Source organism: Oryzias latipes, chromosome 13 (genome assembly GCF_002234675.1).
Source record: "Oryzias latipes chromosome 13, ASM223467v1".
In the NCBI taxonomy this organism is placed as follows: Eukaryota; Metazoa; Chordata; class Actinopteri; order Beloniformes; family Adrianichthyidae; genus Oryzias; species Oryzias latipes.
Window position 1 is genome coordinate 1,381,960 of NC_019871.2, and position 20,089 is coordinate 1,402,048.

General features: G+C 57.9%; 1 protein-coding gene across 1 annotated transcript; it reads left to right on the forward strand.

The window, feature by feature from the left end:
• Window positions 1-38: 38 nt before the first annotated feature.
• Window positions 39-3,311, forward strand: LOC105358203 (CD5 antigen-like). Its single transcript, XM_023961324.1, has 6 exons — window positions 39-140; window positions 313-618; window positions 1,708-2,010; window positions 2,091-2,375; window positions 2,547-2,632; window positions 2,709-3,311. Exons 1-6 carry the CDS (start codon window positions 107-109, stop codon window positions 2,748-2,750), a joined length of 1,056 nt encoding a protein of 351 aa, XP_023817092.1. The 5' UTR covers window positions 39-106; the 3' UTR covers window positions 2,751-3,311.
• The last annotated feature ends 16,778 nt before the right edge of the window (window positions 3,312-20,089 follow it).

Here is a 20,089-nt window from a genome sequence, read left to right on the forward strand (position 1 = left end):
ATCGACCATTAAACAACTTCCAAGAGAAAAGACAGTTTTCTGGATTAATTTTCCCTGCTTTCATATAATTCCACTAAATATTGAGGAATGTTTCTATTATGATGCAATGACCAGCAAAACGATGGAAATCACCTGCTTAGGTAACAAACCTTCTGATGCCGACTGTATGTACGTCTCACTGTCAGTTTGTGATGCGTCATTGAGTCGATCTTAAGTCGTTTTTTTAGTAACCTGAGATGTTTGAGTCCAGAGAATTGAAATATTCCTCATTGTGAACCGTTCTAAACTTAGTCTTCTCTTCTGGATCCACAGACTCTGTCAGGCTGGAGAACGGATCCAGTCGGTGTTCAGGCAGGCTGGAGGTGAAGTCCAACAACTGGTGGTCCTCCGTGTGTGAAGATGACTTTGACCTGCTGGATGCAGAGGTGGTCTGTAGGGAGCTGGGCTGTGGGGCTCCTTCAGTCCTCCAGGGGGCGCTCTATGGAGAAGCAGAAGCTCCCATATTGAGCAGAGAGTTTCTCTGTGAAGGTCATGAGTCTGTTCTTCTGGACTGTGGAAGCTCATGGAGGAAAACAAAAGCCTGTCCACCTGACAAAGCTGTTGGACTCACCTGCTCAGGTACAGCTGCCAGTTAGTGAATGTAGGCGTGTTTCTGTAACATGTTCAATCTCAGTGGGAGCTGATGGATCAATAAGCACAGATGGAACTTTTAGTGACATTTACGCCACTATAGAAATGTCTAGAACACCTGTGCAGGTACATCAATCAGTAAAAGTTTGATTGAAAGTCATCTCAAGCTCTGTTTGCACCGGGCATGTGACCCATATTCACTCACTGGTCATTACCAAATCCAAGTCTCTGATTGGTCAAAGTTTCAGCTGGTTTCAACGTGAGTTCAAAGGTCGCGTGTTTTGTTCTTGGAGCCTAAAAACGGTCATAGAAACTTGCATAGCTAAGCGTGAATGTGAGAGTTTTGAACCAGAAGCCCTAAATGCACGTTTACATTGACTTTTCATTGGAAGTGGCTGCTTAAACGCGTTACTGAGGCCAATGTGAACGGAGCTTTAGGGAAGTGGACGGGTGGAGGGAAGCTCCTCCCACTTTGACAAAGCAGCAGTTTTTGCACTTCCTTGTGTGCTAGCAAGACAGCATTTGCTACAGATTGAAGGTCAGATCTTGACCTGGTTTTGTTTCCATGTTTCTCAAATAATCTTTGATTTCTTGGCTTCTTTCAGATCCTGATCCTGTGAGATTGATGGGATCGAGTCGTTGTTCTGGTGAACTCCAGGTGAAAATCGGAAGAGAATGGAGGGCTGTTGATGGATGGGGATTTAAAAGAACAGAGAGAACATTAGCTTCTGTGTGCAAGAACCTGAAGTGTGGATCCTACGTTTCATCGACAACTAAACAACTTCCAAGAAAAAAGCCAGTTTTCTGGATTTGGTCTAACTGCTTTTATGAATTTCCACTAAATATGGAGCTATGTTCGTATCACATTCGAATGAGCAGCTACACGGTGGAAATCACCTGCTCAGGTAACAAACCTTCTGATGCCGACTGTATGTACGTCTCACTGTCAGTTTGTGATGCGTCATTGAGTCGATCTTTAGTCGTTTTTTTAGTAACCTGAGATGTTTGAGTCCAGAGAATTGAAATATTCCTCATTGTGAACCGTTCTAAACTTGGTCTTCTCTTCTGGATCCACAGACTCTGTCAGGCTGGAGAACGGATCCAGTCGGTGTTCAGGCAGGCTGGAGGTGAAGTCCAACAACTGGTGGTCCTCCGTGTGTGAAGATGACTTTGACCTGCTGGATGCAGAGGTGGTCTGTAGGGAGCTGGGCTGTGGGGCTCCTTCAGTCCTCCAGGGGGCGCTCTATGGAGAAGCAGAAGCTCCAAAGTGGAACAAAGAGTTTCTCTGTAAAGGTCATGAGTCTTCTCTCCTGGACTGCAACCACGCCAGACTAGAGAGAAGCTCCTCATCAGACAAAGTTGTTGACCTCACCTGTTCAGGTGGAGGAGGAGCCACAGCTTTAAACTGGTATCAGGTGTAATCATTTATCAATAACATATCTGTTTGTGTCTACATGAAGGAATCATCCGCCTGGAGGGAGACGTCAGTCACTGTGCTGGAACACTGGAGATGTTTTACGGTGGAGACTGGGGACCAGTAGCTGCTTCTAACTGGAGCCGGGACTCCGCCTCTGCAGTGTGCGCTCAGCTGGGTTGTGGTTCTGCTCTGTCTACTAGAAGCAAAGACAACTTCCTGAACAGATCAGTGTGGTGGATCCAGCCTCCGTGTGGCCCATCACTGGAAGACTGTGATATTATGCGTTGGGATGATCAAAGCCAATCTACTCTTGAAATAATCTGTTCAGGTAAAACCAAACACCAACGTCATTATTTTACTGATCATGTCCCATTTTGCTGCAACACTCTGTAATTCTAGAATTTACTGATCCAGATCAGCACCAAGTGTGTCAGGAAAAAGTTCCAATTCCTGAAGAATCAAATGTCCAACATGACTCAGCAGAAATCCTCTGTTTCAGTCTCTGTGGTGGGTTTGATGATCCGTTGGGTTGTCGTCTCGGTGGGTTTGATGGCGATGATCCTCGTCACCTGCTTCTACGCCACGGTACTGAACACACAACCTGCACGGCAAATACAGGACCTGAAGTATTTTATAGTGATGGTGAATTGTTGTCTTTTAGAAAAGCAGACGGAGAACACGAGAGGAACCGAGACGTTCCTGATGGTTCTGGTTCTGGAGGCTGTACAGAGGAGAGGACTGCAGTGTGAAGGAAAGAATGAACAGTCCAGGCTGCAGCTGTAGAACTCTGCATTACATTACCAATAGTTTCAATAAGCAGCAATATTAACATTTGACCCCAAACAATATTAAAGATGAAACTAATGAGTAAAGTAGCTCATTTATAGAAAATGTCATTGTCATTCTTGCTCATGTAATCCTAATTTTCTACAAAGAGAATGAGGTGAGCGTTGGATGCAGATGTTGTACAAAAGCTGTGAAGTAAAAAGCGCTTTCATCCACCAGATTCATGCTTTAAAGGTTGGAGCAAATTATTGTGGAATGATACCTGCTTTATTGTTGATGAACTCACTCCAGGTTTAATGGGTCACGTTCATAAATCCTAGAAAGAAAAAGGAGAAAAAGAAAGTCATTTGTATATCCCTTCCTGAACTGATTAATTTAATCTGGTTCATCAGGTTATAAATCATTTTGCAGAGGAGGAAGCTGTAGATTAAATGATACATCTAATATTTTTATGTAAAAATAAAGTTTATTTACAGTTCCTGGGTGATCCTTTGTTTTTCTTTTCCTTTTCTTGCATTTCAGTTCAAGTGATAACACATTTCTGTATTTCTGTATATTTCTAAAGTCAATAAAGTTTTGGATGGACTCTCTCAGAATTGTGTGGAATCTGTGCCTTTGTGAAAGACATTTCCTTGCTCATGAGTTCCTCGTCAGCAGAGATCTTCATGGATCCAGGAGACGCCGTCTGAGCCCCTGGGGGGGCTTCAGCCTCCCCCTGAAACTGCAGATGTTCCTCTGGTTCCAACGCAAAAGAAACTCCAAACAGCTTTTTCCAGCTGCTTGGATGTGAACAGAAAGCAACATGAAAACACGCTAGTGAAGGGTTCCATCAAGATACTGGAGTATATATTATTTGTTGGAGAAAATGAAGAGAGATGAAATGAGAACAAACTCATGACTAAAGTGCCGCAGGAGTTCACTGTTTGACAGTTTCTCTTTTATTACTGATGCTCTGAGACAAGACTCTGACAGTGAGCTGTTTATGTTGTTTTTCTTCTCAGTAGAAGGCCCAACTTCTCTTGAAGTGCTAAGAGTAAAAACAGGCTTTGATTAGGGATGTCTGTGCGCCCTGTCATTGAAATAATGCTGTCATAATACTGTGACCCTTTGGCATATGACTATAGTGGGGAAAGAGGAGAGCGGCGCCACCAAATGTCCAGCAGAACATCCTGAAAGCTTCCAGAAAACCCATCAGTACATTCCAGGAGCAGATTCCAACTGTCAGGTTTCAGGAACTGGATCTCTGGGAAATCCTCCAGAACTGAGAGCTCCTCTAGAACCGGACCATTTTGTCATGGTTTGAGTTTGTTGTGTCTTGTTTTTCGTCTTAGTTCTTGTTCTGTCTTGTTTGGTTCTGTTTCCTGTTTTATTTTGAAAGGTTTCCTGTCTTGTCTCTTAAGTTTTACTTCCTTTGGTCCCCATCTGCCCTGATTGTGTTCACCTGTGTCTTGTCTGCCCTGTCTGTATTTAAGTCTTGTCTCTGCCTTCCTCCTGTGCTGGTCCATTAGCCTTGTCATGGTGTTTTCGTCTTCTTGTCTTCATGCCTCGGTCCATGTTTTTTGCCACGCTCATGTTTCCATGTCCCTCGCCACGCCAAAGTAAGTTTTTGTTTGTTTTGTAATCCTGCTCTGCAGCGCCTTTTGTTTATTAAAACCCTCTAGTCCCTGAACCGTGTGCCTCCCCCTCTGCATCTGGGTCCTACCGGCTTTCGAGCCACCCCACAGCGTGACACATTCTTCTGTAAAAGCCCGGTGAAGCAGCGACGAACACCAGCAGGCTTGGAGGCCCTACCTGCGTCCCACATTTCCCCAACAAACACACACACAGACATTTATGCACACAATAAAACATCCCATCCACCCCTCCTAAAGCTATCTAAACACCCCTACAACACCTTTGTTTGAATGTAAATGTACATTTTTTTCATATTTTTTCTAACTTCTTGAAGGATTTTGGTTCTTCATTTTTTTTCTGTGCTGTTAGTTTTTTTGTTTTGTTCTCTGTCTTCTGTTTTGCAGATTAGGATTAAGATGAATAAACATTCTGGAAAATTCTTGACTTTAAAACGAGGTCTGCTGATTTTAGCAAACATCAGAAACAGAAGGACAGACGGGGCGACACGGCGCCAGAGAGACGGACGGGGGCGACACGGCGCCAGAAAGACAGACGGGGGCGACACGGCGCCAGAAAGACAGACGGGGGCGACACAGCGCCAGAAAGACAGACGGGGGCGACACGGCGCAAGAAAGACAGACGGGGGCGACACGGCGCCAGAAATACAGACGGGGGCGACACGGCGCCAGAAAGACAGAAGGGGGCGGCACGCCTCCAGTAAGACAGACGGGGGCGACACGGCGCCAGGTGGTCAGATGGGGGCGACCAGCGGCCGGAAGGACAGACGGGGGCAACACTGTGCCAGAAGGTCACACGGGGCGAAACGGCGGCAGAAGGACACACGGGGGCGGCATGGCGTCCAGAAGTACAGACGGGGGCGACACGGCGTCCAGAAGTACAAACGGGGGCGACACGGCATCCAGAAGTACAGACGGGGGCGACACGGCGTCCAGAAGTATAGACGGGGCGACACGGCGGCAGAAAGACAGACGGGGTGACACGGCGCCAGGAGGTTTGACGGGGGCGACACGGCGCCAGGAGGTCAGACGGGGGCGACACTGCGCCAGAAAGTCAGACGGGGGCGACATGGCGTCCAGAAGGACGGACGGGGGGGACACGGCGTCCAGAAGGACAGATGGGGGCGACACGGCGCCAGAAGGACAGACAGGGGCGACACGGCGCCAGAAGGACAGATGGGGGCGACACGGCGGCCGGAAGGACAGACGGGGGCGACGCGGCACGGCGTCCAGAAGTACAGACGGGGGCGACACGGCGTCCAGAAGGACACACGGGGGCGACACGGCGTCCAGAAGGAAAGACGGGGGCGACACGGTGCCAGGAGGTCAGACGGGGGCGACACGGCATCCAGAAGGACAGACGGGGGTGACACGGCGTCCAGAAGGAAAGATGGGGGCGACACGGCGCCAGGAGGTCAGACGGGGGCGACACGGCGCCAGGAGGTCAGACGGGGGCGACACTGGGCCAGAAGGACAGACAGGGGCGACACGGCGCCAGAAGGTCAGACGGAGGCGACACGACGCCAGAAAGACAGACGGGGGCGACACGGCACAAGAAGGACAGACGGTGTCAGAAGGCCAGACGGGGGCGACACTGCGCCAGAAGGATAGATGGGGGCGACACGGCGCCAGAAAGACAGACGGGGGCGACACGGCGCCAGAAAGACAGACGGGGGCGACACGGCGCCAGAAAGACAGACGGGGGCGACACGGCGCCAGAAAGACAGACGGGGGCGACACGGCACCAGGAGGTTTGACGGGGGCGACACGGCGCCAGTTAGACAGACGGGGGCCACACGGCGCCAGGAGGTCAGACGGGGGCGACATGGCGTCCAGAAGGACAGATGGGGGCGACACGGCGCCAGAAGGAAAGACGGGGGCGACACAGCGCCAGTTAGACAGACGGGGGCGACACTGCGCCAGAAAGTCAGACGGGGGCGACATGGCGTCCAGAAGGACAGACGGAGGCGACACGGGGTCCAGAAGGACAGATGGGGGCGACACGGCGCCAGAAGGACAGACGGGGGCGACACGGCGCCAGAAGGATAGATGGGGGCGACACGGCGCCAGAAAGACAGACGGGGGCGACACGGCGCCAGAAAGACAGACGGGGTGACACGGCGCCAGGAGGTCAGACGGGGGTGCTACGGCATCCAGAAGTACAGATGGGGGCGACACGGCGTCCAGAAGTACAGACGGGGGCGACACGGCGTCCAGAAGTACAGACGGGGGCGACACGGCGTCCAGAAGTACAGACGGGGGCGACAAGGCGTCCATAAGTACAGACGGGGGCGACACGGCGTCCAGAAGTACAGACGGGGCGACACGGCGGCAGAAAGACAGACGGGGTGACACGGCGCCAGGAGGTTTGACGGGGGCGACACGGCGCCAGGAGGTCAGACGGGGGCGACACTGCGCCAGAAAGTCAGACGGCGGCGCCATGGCGTCCAGAAGGACGGACGGGGGGGACACGGCGTCCAGAAGGACAGATGGGGGCGACACGGCGCCAGAAGGACAGACAGGGGCGACACGGCGCCAGAAGGACAGATGGGGGCGACACGGCGGCCGGAAGGACAGACGGGGGCGACGCGGCACGGCGTCCAGAAGTACAGACGGGGGCGACACGGCGTCCAGAAGGACACACGGGGGCGACACGGCGTCCAGAAGGAAAGACTGGGGCGACACGGTGCCAGGAGGTCAGACGGGGGCGACACGGCATCCAGAAGGACAGACGGGGGTGACACGGCGTCCAGAAGAACAGACGGGGGCGACACGGCGCCAGGAGGTCAGACGGGGGCGACACGGCGCCAGGAGGTCAGACGGGGGCGACACGGCGCCAGAAGGTCAGACGGAGGCGACACGGCGCCAGGAGGTCAGACGGGGGCGACACTGCGCCAGGAGGTTTGACGGGGGCGACACGGCGCCAGGAGGTCAGACGGGGGCGACACTGCGCCAGAAAGTCAGACGGCGGCGCCATGGCGTCCAGAAGGACGGACGGGGGGGACACGGCGTCCAGAAGGACAGATGGGGGCGACACGGCGCCAGAAGGACAGACAGGGGCGACACGGCGCCAGAAGGACAGATGGGGGCGACACGGCGGCCGGAAGGACAGACGGGGGCGACGCGGCACGGCGTCCAGAGGTACAGACGGGGGCGACACGGCGTCCAGAAGGACACACGGGGGCGACACGGCGTCCAGAAGGAAAGACTGGGGCGACACGGTGCCAGGAGGTCAGACGGGGGCGACACGGCATCCAGAAGGACAGACGGGGGTGACACGGCGTCCAGAAGAACAGACGGGGGCGACACGGCGCCAGGAGGTCAGACGGGGGCGACACGGCGCCAGGAGGTCAGACGGGGGCGACACGGCGCCAGAAGGTCAGACGGAGGCGACACGGCGCCAGGAGGTCAGACGGGGGCGACACTGGGCCAGAAGGACAGACAGGGGCGACACGGCGCCAGAAGGTCAGACGGAGGCGACACGACGCCAGAAAGACAGACGGGGGCGACACGGCGGCCGGAAGGACAGACGGGGGCGACACGGCACCAGGAGGTTTGACGGGGGCGACACGGCGCCAGTTAGACAGACGAGGGCCACACGGCGCCAGGAGGTCAGACGGGGGCGACATGGCGTCCAGAAGGACAGATGGGGGCGACACGGCGCCAGAAGGACAGACGGGGGCGACACGGCGCCAGTTAGACAGACGGGGGCCACACTGCGCCAGAAGGATAGATGGGGGCGACACGGCGCCAGAAGGTCAGACGGAGGCGACACGACGCCAGAAAGACAGACGGGGGCGACACGGCGGCCGGAAGGACAGACGGGGGCGACATGGCACCAGGAGGTTTGACGGGGGCGACACGGCGCCAGTTAGACAGACGGGGGCCACACGGCGCCAGGAGGTCAGACGGGGGCGACATGGCGTCCAGAAGGACAGATGGGGGCGACACGGCGCCAGAAAGACAGAAGGGGGCGGCACGCCTCCAGTAAGACAGACGGGGGCGACACGGCGCCAGGTGGTCAGATGGGGGCGACCAGCGGCCGGAAGGACAGACGGGGGCAACACTGTGCCAGAAGGTCACACGGGGCGAAACGGCGGCAGAAGGACACACGGGGGCGGCATGGCGTCCAGAAGTACAGACGGGGGCGACACGGCGTCCAGAAGTACAAACGGGGGCGACACGGCATCCAGAAGTACAGACGGGGGCGACACGGCGTCCAGAAGTATAGACGGGGCGACACGGCGGCAGAAAGACAGAGGGGGTGACACGGCGCCAGGAGGTTTGACGGGGGCGACACGGCGCCAGGAGGTCAGACGGGGGCGACACTGCGCCAGAAAGTCAGACGGGGGCGACATGGCGTCCAGAAGGACGGACGGGGGGGACACGGCGTCCAGAAGGACAGATGGGGGCGACACGGCGCCAGAAGGACAGACAGGGGCGACACGGCGCCAGAAGGACAGATGGGGGCGACACGGCGGCCGGAAGGACAGACGGGGGCGACGCGGCACGGCGTCCAGAAGTACAGACGGGGGCGACACGGCGTCCAGAAGGACACACGGGGGCGACACGGCGTCCAGAAGGACACACGGGGGCGACACGGCGTCCAGAAGGAAAGACGGGGGCGACACGGTGCCAGGAGGTCAGACGGGGGCGACACGGCATCCAGAAGGACAGACGGGGGTGACACGGCGTCCAGAAGGAAAGATGGGGGCGACACGGCGCCAGGAGGTCAGACGGGGGCGACACGGCGCCAGGAGGTCAGACGGGGGCGACACTGGGCCAGAAGGACAGACAGGGGCGACACGGCGCCAGAAGGTCAGACGGAGGCGACACGACGCCAGAAAGACAGACGGGGGCGACACGGCACAAGAAGGACAGACGGTGTCAGAAGGCCAGACGGGGGCGACACTGCGCCAGAAGGATAGATGGGGGCGACACGGCGCCAGAAAGACAGACGGGGGCGACACGGCGCCAGAAAGACAGACGGGGGCGACACGGCGCCAGAAAGACAGACGGGGGCGACACGGCGCCAGAAAGACAGACGGGGGCGACACGGCACCAGGAGGTTTGACGGGGGCGACACGGCGCCAGTTAGACAGACGGGGGCCACACGGCGCCAGGAGGTCAGACGGGGGCGACATGGCGTCCAGAAGGACAGATGGGGGCGACACGGCGCCAGAAGGAAAGACGGGGGCGACACAGCGCCAGTTAGACAGACGGGGGCGACACTGCGCCAGAAAGTCAGACGGGGGCGACATGGCGTCCAGAAGGACAGACGGAGGCGACACGGGGTCCAGAAGGACAGATGGGGGCGACACGGCGCCAGAAGGACAGACGGGGGCGACACGGCGCCAGAAGGATAGATGGGGGCGACACGGCGCCAGAAAGACAGACGGGGGCGACACGGCGCCAGAAAGACAGACGGGGTGACACGGCGCCAGGAGGTCAGACGGGGGTGCTACGGCATCCAGAAGTACAGATGGGGGCGACACGGCGTCCAGAAGTACAGACGGGGGCGACACGGCGTCCAGAAGTACAGACGGGGGCGACACGGCGTCCAGAAGTACAGACGGGGGCGACAAGGCGTCCATAAGTACAGACGGGGGCGACACGGCGTCCAGAAGTACAGACGGGGCGACACGGCGGCAGAAAGACAGACGGGGTGACACGGCGCCAGGAGGTTTGACGGGGGCGACACGGCGCCAGGAGGTCAGACGGGGGCGACACTGCGCCAGAAAGTCAGACGGCGGCGCCATGGCGTCCAGAAGGACGGACGGGGGGGACACGGCGTCCAGAAGGACAGATGGGGGCGACACGGCGCCAGAAGGACAGACAGGGGCGACACGGCGCCAGAAGGACAGATGGGGGCGACACGGCGGCCGGAAGGACAGACGGGGGCGACGCGGCACGGCGTCCAGAAGTACAGACGGGGGCGACACGGCGTCCAGAAGGACACACGGGGGCGACACGGCGTCCAGAAGGAAAGACTGGGGCGACACGGTGCCAGGAGGTCAGACGGGGGCGACACGGCATCCAGAAGGACAGACGGGGGTGACACGGCGTCCAGAAGAACAGACGGGGGCGACACGGCGCCAGGAGGTCAGACGGGGGCGACACGGCGCCAGGAGGTCAGACGGGGGCGACACGGCGCCAGAAGGTCAGACGGAGGCGACACGGCGCCAGGAGGTCAGACGGGGGCGACACTGCGCCAGGAGGTTTGACGGGGGCGACACGGCGCCAGGAGGTCAGACGGGGGCGACACTGCGCCAGAAAGTCAGACGGCGGCGCCATGGCGTCCAGAAGGACGGACGGGGGGGACACGGCGTCCAGAAGGACAGATGGGGGCGACACGGCGCCAGAAGGACAGACAGGGGCGACACGGCGCCAGAAGGACAGATGGGGGCGACACGGCGGCCGGAAGGACAGACGGGGGCGACGCGGCACGGCGTCCAGAAGTACAGACGGGGGCGACACGGCGTCCAGAAGGACACACGGGGGCGACACGGCGTCCAGAAGGAAAGACTGGGGCGACACGGTGCCAGGAGGTCAGACGGGGGCGACACGGCATCCAGAAGGACAGACGGGGGTGACACGGCGTCCAGAAGAACAGACGGGGGCGACACGGCGCCAGGAGGTCAGACGGGGGCGACACGGCGCCAGGAGGTCAGACGGGGGCGACATGGCGCCAGAAGGTCAGACGGAGGCGACACGGCGCCAGGAGGTCAGACGGGGGCGACACTGGGCCAGAAGGACAGACAGGGGCGACACGGCGCCAGAAGGTCAGACGGAGGCGACACGACGCCAGAAAGACAGACGGGGGCGACACGGCGGCCGGAAGGACAGACGGGGGCGACACGGCACCAGGAGGTTTGACGGGGGCGACACGGCGCCAGTTAGACAGACGAGGGCCACACGGCGCCAGGAGGTCAGACGGGGGCGACATGGCGTCCAGAAGGACAGATGGGGGCGACACGGCGCCAGAAGGACAGACGGGGGCGACACGGCGCCAGTTAGACAGACGGGGGCCACACTGCGCCAGAAGGATAGATGGGGGCGACACGGCGCCAGAAGGTCAGACGGAGGCGACACGACGCCAGAAAGACAGACGGGGGCGACACGGCGGCCGGAAGGACAGACGGGGGCGACATGGCACCAGGAGGTTTGACGGGGGCGACACGGCGCCAGTTAGACAGACGGGGGCCACACGGCGCCAGGAGGTCAGACGGGGGCGACATGGCGTCCAGAAGGACAGATGGGGGCGACACGGCGCCAGAAGGACAGACGGGGGCGACACGGCGCCAGTTAGACAGACGGGGACCACACTGCGCCAGAAGGATAGATGGGGGCGACACGGCGCCAGAAAGACAGACGGGGGCGACACGGCGCCAGAAAGACAGACGGGGGCGACACGGCACCAGGAGGTTTGACGGGGGCGACACGGCGCCAGTTAGACAGACGGGGGCCAAACGGCGCCAGGAGGTCAGACGGGGGCGACATGGCGTCCAGAAGGACAGATGGGGGCGACACGGCGCCAGAAGGACAGACGGGGGCGACACAGCGCCAGTTAGACAGACGGGGGCGACACTGCGCCAGAAAGTCAGAAGGGGGCGACATGGCGTCCAGAAGGACAGACGGAGGCGACACGGGGTCCAGAAGGACAGATGGGGGCGACACGGCGCCAGAAGGACAGACGGGGGCGACACGGCGCCAGAAGGATAGATGGGGGCGACACGGCGCCAGAAAGACAGACGGGGGCGACACGGCGCCAGAAAGACAGACGGGGTGACACGGCGCCAGGAGGTCAGACGGGGGTGCTACGGCATCCAGAAGTACAGATGGGGGCGACACGGCATCCAGAAGTACAGACGGGGGCGACACGGCGTCCAGAAGTACAGACGGGGGCGACACGGCGTCCAGAAGTACAGACGGGGGCGACATGGCGTCCAGAAGTACAGACGGGGCCACACGGCGGCAGAAAGACAGACGGGGTGACACGGCGCCAGGAGGTTTGACGGGGGCGACACGGCGCCAGGAGGTCAGACGGGGGCGACACTGCGCCAGAAAGTCAGACGGGGGCGACATGGCGTCCAGAAAGACGGACGGGGGGGACACGGCGTCCAGAAGGACAGATGGGGGCGACACGGCGCCAGAAGGACAGACAGGGGCGACACGGCGCCAGAAGGACAGATGTGGGCGACACGGCGGCCGGAAGGACAGACGGGGGCGACGCGGCATGGCGTCCAGAAGTACAGACGGGGGCGACACGGCGTCCAGAAGGACACACGGGGGCGACACGCAGCCAGAAGGAAAGACGGGGGCGACACGGTGCCAGGAGGTCAGACGGGGGCGACACGGCATCCAGAAGGACAGACGGGGGTGACACGGCGTCCAGAAGGACAGATGGGGGCGACACGGCGCCAGAAGGACAGATGGGGGCGACACGGCGGCCGGAAGGACAGACGGGGGCGACGCGGCACGGCGTCCAGAAGTACAGACGGGGGCGACACGGCGTCCAGAAGGACACACGGGGGCGACACGGCGTCCAGAAGGAAAGACGGGGGCGACACGGTGCCAGGAGGTCAGACGGGGGCGACACGGCGTCCAGAAGGACAGACGGGGGTGACACGGCGTCCAGAAGGACAGACGGGGGCGACACGGCGCCAGGAGGTCAGACGGGGGCGACACGGCGCCAGGAGGTCAGACGGGGTTGACACTGGGCCAGAAGGACAGACAGGGGCGACACGGCGCCAGAAGGTCAGACGGAGGCGACACGACGCCAGAAAGACAGACGGGGGCGACACGGCACAAGAAGGACAGACGGGGGCGACACGGCGCCAGAGAGACAGAAGGGGGCGACACGCCTCCAGTAAGACAGACGGGGGCGACACGGCGCTGGGTGGTCAGACGGGGGCGACACGGTGTCAGCAGGTCAGACGGTGTCAGAAGGCCAGACGGGGGCGACACTGCGCCAGAAGGATAGATGGGGGCGACACGGCGCCAGAAAGACAGACGGGGGCGACACGGCGCCAGAAAGACAGACGGGGGCGACACGGCGCCAGAAAGACAGACGGGGGCGACACGGCGCCAGAAAGACAGACGGGGGCGACACGGCACCAGGAGGTTTGACGGGGGCGACACGGCGCCAGTTAGACAGACGGGGGCCACACGGCGCCAGGAGGTCAGACGGGGGCGACATGGCGTCCAGAAGGACAGATGGGGGCGACACGGCGCCAGAAGGACAGACGGGGGCGACACAGCGCCAGTTAGACAGACGGGGGCGACACTGCGCCAGAAAGTCAGACGGGGGCGATATGGCGTCCAGATGGACAGACGGAGGCGACACGGGGTCCAGAAGGACAGATGGGGGCGACACGGCGCCAGAAGGACAGACGGGGGCGACACGGCGCCAGAAAGACAGACGGGGGCGACACGGCGCCAGAAAGACAGACGGGGTGACACGGCGCCACGAGGTCAGACGGGGGTGCTACGGCATCCAGAAGTACAGATGGGGGCGACACGGCGTCCAGAAGTACAGACGGGGGCGACACGGCGTCCAGAAGTACAGACGGGGGCGACACGGCGTCCAGAAGTACGGACGGGGGCGACACGGCGTCCAGAAGGACGGACGGTGGTGACACGGCACCAGAAGGAAAAATGGGGGTGGCACGGGACCAGAAAGACAGACGGGGGCGACACGGCGTCCAGAAGTACGGACGGGGGCGACACGGCGTCCAGAAGGACGGACGGGGGTGACACGGCACCAGAAGGAAAAATGGGGGTGGCACGGGACCAGAAAGACAGACGGGGGCGACACGGCGCCAGAAAGACAGACGGGGGCGACACGGTGCCAGTAAGAGAGACGGGGGCGACACGTTGTGAAGTGGTGGTTTCAGCTCTGAACTCCAACCCGTCTCATCTGACCGAACTGGACCTGAGTAACAACCAGCTGACAGTTTCAACAGTCAAGGTTCTGTGTGCTGGACTGGAAAGTCCAAACTCCAGACTGCAGATTCTGAGGTCAGAACACTTTTGCTGATGTTGTTTTGAATTCACATTTGCAGCTGAAAAAATTTAGTCCAAACGTCCATCAGTAGTTTGGCTTTTGCTAAACGCCGCTAGATGGGCTAAATTCCCCTTGGGGACCGGTGAGCTGCAGCCGAATCGGGAGGCAGTAGCGTTAAGGGACTTGTCTAAGGACCCTCACTGGGTGATGTTAATTACTCGCCATTGACATGGTTATTGCCCCCAGTACCAATGCTCATTCCCCTCCGGGAATTAAACCCTGGTTTTCTGCATGGTAGCTTCCCACCTTACCAACCGAGCTGCGCTATAGACTTTGAGTGCAGTGGTGTTCAGAAGAAGCCGTGCAGAACCACCGGACCCCGTGCACCGGACCTGTGGTTCATGTCTGATTCATGCACACAGGTCATCGCATCCATTTTTCTTCTACATCCAGGTTGGAGAGCTGCAATTTGTCAGAGATCAGCTGTGATGCTCTGGTCTCTGCTCTGAAATCCAACCCGTCCCACCTGACAGAACTGGACCTGAGTGGGAAGAAAGACCTGTATGATTCCTGAGTGAAACACTTCTGTGGTCTTCTGGAGAGTCCAGAATGCAGACTGAAGTCTCTGAGGTCAGTCTCTATGTAAAGGAAAGCTAGTTTTTGGAACGCCGTGTTAAAACCTTCAACGCTCATTTTTTTTATTTTAAAGAGTCATTCTTATCAAAAAGGGGTTTTTAACATGTTGTTCATTTTTGTGATGATGGAGGACATTTATGGAGAAAATTAAGCTCAACATTGCATCTCTGAATATTTCTTTATACTTGAAAACGAGGGTATTTGTGACGTAGAAAATACGCTGGGCGGGGCCACAAGCTCCCTACTCTGCCTCATTCTGATCATCCCTGTCAGTCAAACAGATCCATGAATGTCTTTCTTTTCCTCGTCTGCACCAACCGTCCCGCCCACAACTCAGATGTGAATTTCTAATGAACTCCTGCCGCTCTGCAGAAACTATGTCCTAGAAGACGACACAGGTTTTAAGGTTTTGGTTAAATACGGCATCATCATAATCAAACGACCACTGGGACCGATCTGACAATTGATCAAAAGTTGATCAGAGTGGGACTTTTCCTCTTTTTTTTTATACTAAGTGAAATTTCGCGTTCTTGCTTCTCACCTGGAGCCTCTAAAAATGATGAAATCAGATCAGAATCAGAATCCTTTTATTGCACGGCGTCCAGAAGTAAAGACGGGGGCGACACGGCGTCCAGAAGGACACACGGGGGCGACACGGCGTCCAGAAGGAAAGACGGGGGCGACACGGTGCCAGGAGGTCAGACGGGGGCGACACGGCATCCAGAAGGACAGACGGGGGTGACACGGCGTCCAGAAGGACAGATGGGGGCGACACGGCGCCAGAAGGACAGATGGGGGCGACACGGCGGCCGGAAGGACAGACGGGGGCGACGCGGCACAGCGTCCAGAAGTACAGACGGGGGCGACACGGCGTCCAGAAGGACACACGGGGGCGACACGGCGTCCAGAAGGAAAGACGGGGGCGACACGGTGCCAGGAGGTCAGACGGGGGCGACACGGCGTCCAGAAGGACAGACGGGGGTGACACGGCGTCCAGAAGGACAGACGGGGGCGACACGGCGCCAGGAGGTCAGACGGGGGCGACACGGCGCCAGGAGGTCAGACGGGGGCGACACTGGGCCAGAAGGACAGACAGGGGCGAGACGGTGCCAGAAGGTCAGACGGAGGCGACACGACGCCAGAAAGACAGACGGGGGCGACACGGCACCAGGAGGTTTGACGGGGGCGACACGGCGCCAGTTAGACAGACGGGGGCCACACGGCGCCAGGAGGTCAGACGGGGGTGACATGGCGTCCAGAAGGACAGATGGGGGCGACACGGCGCCAGAAGGACAGACGGGGGCGACACAGCGCCAGTTAGACAGACGGGGGCGACACTGCGCCAGAAAGTCAGACGGGGGCGACAATGCGTCCAGAAGGACAGACGGAGGCGACACGGGGTCCAGAAGGACAGATGGGGGCGACACGGCGCCAGAAGGACAGACGGGGGCGACACGGCGACAGAAGGATAGATGGGGGCGACACGGCGCCAGAAAGACAGACGGGGGCGACACGGCGCCAGAAAGACAGACGGGGTGACACGGCGCCAGGAGGTCAGACGGGGGTGCTACGGCATCCAGAAGTACAGATGGGGGCGACACGGCGTCCAGAAGTACAGACGGGGGCGACACGGCGTCCAGAAGTACAGACGGGGGCGACACGGCGTCCAGAAGTACGGACGGGGGCGACACGGCGTCCAGAAGGACGGACGGGGGTGACACGGCGTCCAGAAGTACAGACGGGGGCGACACGGCGTCCAGAAGTACGGACGGGGGCGACACGGCGTCCAGAAGGACGGACGGGGGTGACACGGCACCAGAAGGACAGATGGGGGCGACACGGCGCCAGAAGGACAGACGGGGGCGACACGGCGCCAGAAGGATAGATGGGGGCGACACGGCGCCAGAAAGACAGACGGGGGCGACACGGCGCCAGAAAGACAGACGGGGTGACACGGCGCCAGGAGGTCAGACGGGGGTGCTACGGCATCCAGAAGTACAGATGGGGGCGACACGGCGTCCAGAAGTACAGACGGGGGCGACACGGCGTCCAGAAGTACAGACGGGGGCGACACGGCGTCCAGAAGTACGGACGGGGGCGACACGGCGTCCAGAAGGACGGACGGGGGTGACACGGCACCAGAAGGAAAAATGGGGGTGGCACGGGACCAGAAAGACAGACGGGGGCGACACGGCGCCAGAAAGACAGACGGGGGCGACACGGTGCCAGTAAGAGAGACGGGGGCGACACGTTGTGAAGTGGTGGTTTCAGCTCTGAACTCCAACCCGTCTCATCTGACCGAACTGGACCTGAGTAACAACCAGCTGACAGTTTTAACAGTCAAGGTTCTGTGTGCTGGACTGGAAAGTCCAAACTCCAGACTGCAGATTCTGAGGTCAGAACACTTTTGCTGATGTTGTTTTGAATTCACATTTGCAGCTGAAAAAATTTAGTCCAAACGTCCATCAGTAGTTTGGCTTTTGCTAAACGCCGCTAGATGGGCTAAATTCCCCTTGGGGACCGGTGAGCTGCAGCCGAATCGGGAGGCAGTAGCGTTAAGGGACTTGTCTAAGGACCCTCACTGGGTGATGTTAATTACTCGCCATTGACATGGTTATTGCCCCCAGTACCAATGCTCATTCCCCTCCGGGAATTAAACCCTGGTTTTCTGCATGGTAGCTTCCCACCTTACCAACCGAGCTGCGCTATAGACTTTGAGTGCAGTGGTGTTCAGAAGAGGCCGAGCAGAACCACAGGACCCCGTGCACCGGACCTGTGGTTCATGTCTGATTCATGCACACAGGTCATCGCATCCATTTTTCTTCTACATCCAGGTTGGAGAGCTGCAATTTGTCAGAGATCAGCTGTGATGCTCTGGTCTCTGCTCTGAAATCCAACCCGTCCCACCTGACAGAACTGGACCTGAGTGGGAAGAAAGACCTGTATGATTCCTGAGTGAAACACTTCTGTGGTCTTCTGGAGAGTCCAGAATGCAGACTGAAGTCTCTGAGGTCAGTCTCTATGTAAAGGAAAGCTAGTTTTTGGAACGCCGTGTTAAAACCTTCAACGCTCATTTTTTTTATTTTAAAGAGTCATTCTTATCAAAAAGGGGTTTTTAACATGTTGTTCATTTTTGTGATGATGGAGGACATTTATGGAGAAAATTAAGCTCAACATTGCATCTCTGAATATTTCTTTATACTTGAAAACGAGGGTATTTGTGACGTAGAAAATACTCTGGGCGGGGCCACAAGCTCCCTACTCTGCCTCATTCTGATCATCCCTGTCAGTCAAACAGATCCATGAATGTCTTTCTTTTCCTCGTCTGCACCAACCGTCCCGCCCACAACTCAGATGTGAATTTCTAATGAACTCCTGCCGCTCTGCAGAAACTATGTCCTAGAAGACGACACAGGTTTTAAGGTTTTGGTTAAATACGGCATCATCATAATCAAACGACCACTGGGACCGATTTGACAATTGATCAAAAGTTGATCAGAGTGGGACTTTTCCTCTTTTTTTTATACTAAGTGAAATTTCGCGTTCTTGCTTCTCACCTGGAGCCTCTAAAAATGATGAAATCAGATCAGAATCAGAATCAGAATCCTTTTATTGTCATACGCACAGCTTTTACACCGACATACGAAATTACTTCCAGTGCAACCCAAACAAGATCAGACATACAACAAATACACATACAGTTCGAGTTTTACTGAGGCAGCTGCAGCGACTGCGCACCTTTTTCTTAGGATGGGTAAAGATGGTTACAATAGGTGGGTAGGGTGATGATTGGTGACAAAAAAAGTGGTATCTCAACACTGTGATACAATGTGTAGGTACAAGAAAAAAAACACCGTCTGAACACAGAAGCACATATTCTCACAGCCACGCAGTACACAAGGATCACTGGGAGGGTTGGATAGGGGGGTGGGCCCCCCCGGGCCCCCCCCCTGTGTTACACTCCGGTCGCAGCTGCTCCTCACGGGCGCTCGCGTCTCCAGGAGTGCTCACTCGGGGGCGGGGGGTGAGTTCCGAGGAATGTCGAGGTCAAGGGGGGGGAAGCAGCAGCATCGGCCTTCAGCACAGCAGCGGTTTTCACACTCTGAGAGCGAATGATGTTTTGGTTGGAGCCAAGGAGTCTCAGCTCGGGGGGGGGGGTCCGATTAGATTAGATTTTCCGGCGCCAGCAGGTTGTTTGCTCTGCTGGCTGTGTCCTTGACTGGTCTTGCACTGAGAGGCAGATTTGATTCAAAATTAGCTTAAAAAACAGGAGCCGTCCTCCACCGTGCACCGTCCTTCATGTTGCTTCCTGATCTGCTGATGAGCTGCTCCTCTGGATGCAGGCTGGACGACTGCGGCTTGTCTAAAGCCGGCTGCGACGCTCTGGTCTCAGCTCTGAGGTCTGCTGGGAACCACCTGACAGAACTGGATCTGAGAGGGAACAGCCTGCAGGACTCAAATGTTCGGCCGCTCCAGGACCTGATGAAGACTCCGGACTGCAACCTGCGCACCTTAAGGTCAGATTCTGAGGCTCCTGCAAAGCTGCAGCGTCTCAGGTAAAGGCAGGCAGTCGGCCAATCACAGCAGCAGAGCGTCCAGCACACCTGAAGCCACTTTTGGTTGACATCTTCTCATTGCAGATGGAAGTACTGGCACTGATCGGGTCGTGTGTTCTGACAACCAAAGTTGCAGCTCGTCTGTTCAGGAGGAGCAAAGAGATGAAGCAGAGGAGGTGAAGAAGACTACGCTGGAGGAAATGGTTTATTTCCGGCCATCAAAGAAAAAAAAGAACTAGAGAAGACAAACCACAGAAGTAACTATCGATACAGAGATAGATCAGACTTAGAATAATTCTTTTTGACGTGATAAATATGGAGTTAAAGAAAAGTTGATATTCTGTAGATTGTCCATGTTGGCTCCAAGCTCGGTTCTCCTTTCTGCTGTCAGATCATCATCCTTTCTTCTGGTTTTAGCACAGATTTC

What these genes read in the sequence shown, in the direction of transcription:
- LOC105358203 (XM_023961324.1), top strand. Translation starts at nt 107, where the DNA reads ATGACCAGCAAAACGATGGAAATCACCTGCTTAG. An exon ending in TGTTGACCTCACCTGTTCAG is followed by an intron (nt 2,011 to 2,090) that starts GTGGAGGAGGAG and finishes GTCTACATGAAG; the next exon opens with GAATCATCCGCCTGGAGGGA. An exon ending in TCTTGAAATAATCTGTTCAG is followed by an intron (nt 2,376 to 2,546) that starts GTAAAACCAAAC and finishes CCTCTGTTTCAG; the next exon opens with TCTCTGTGGTGGGTTTGATG.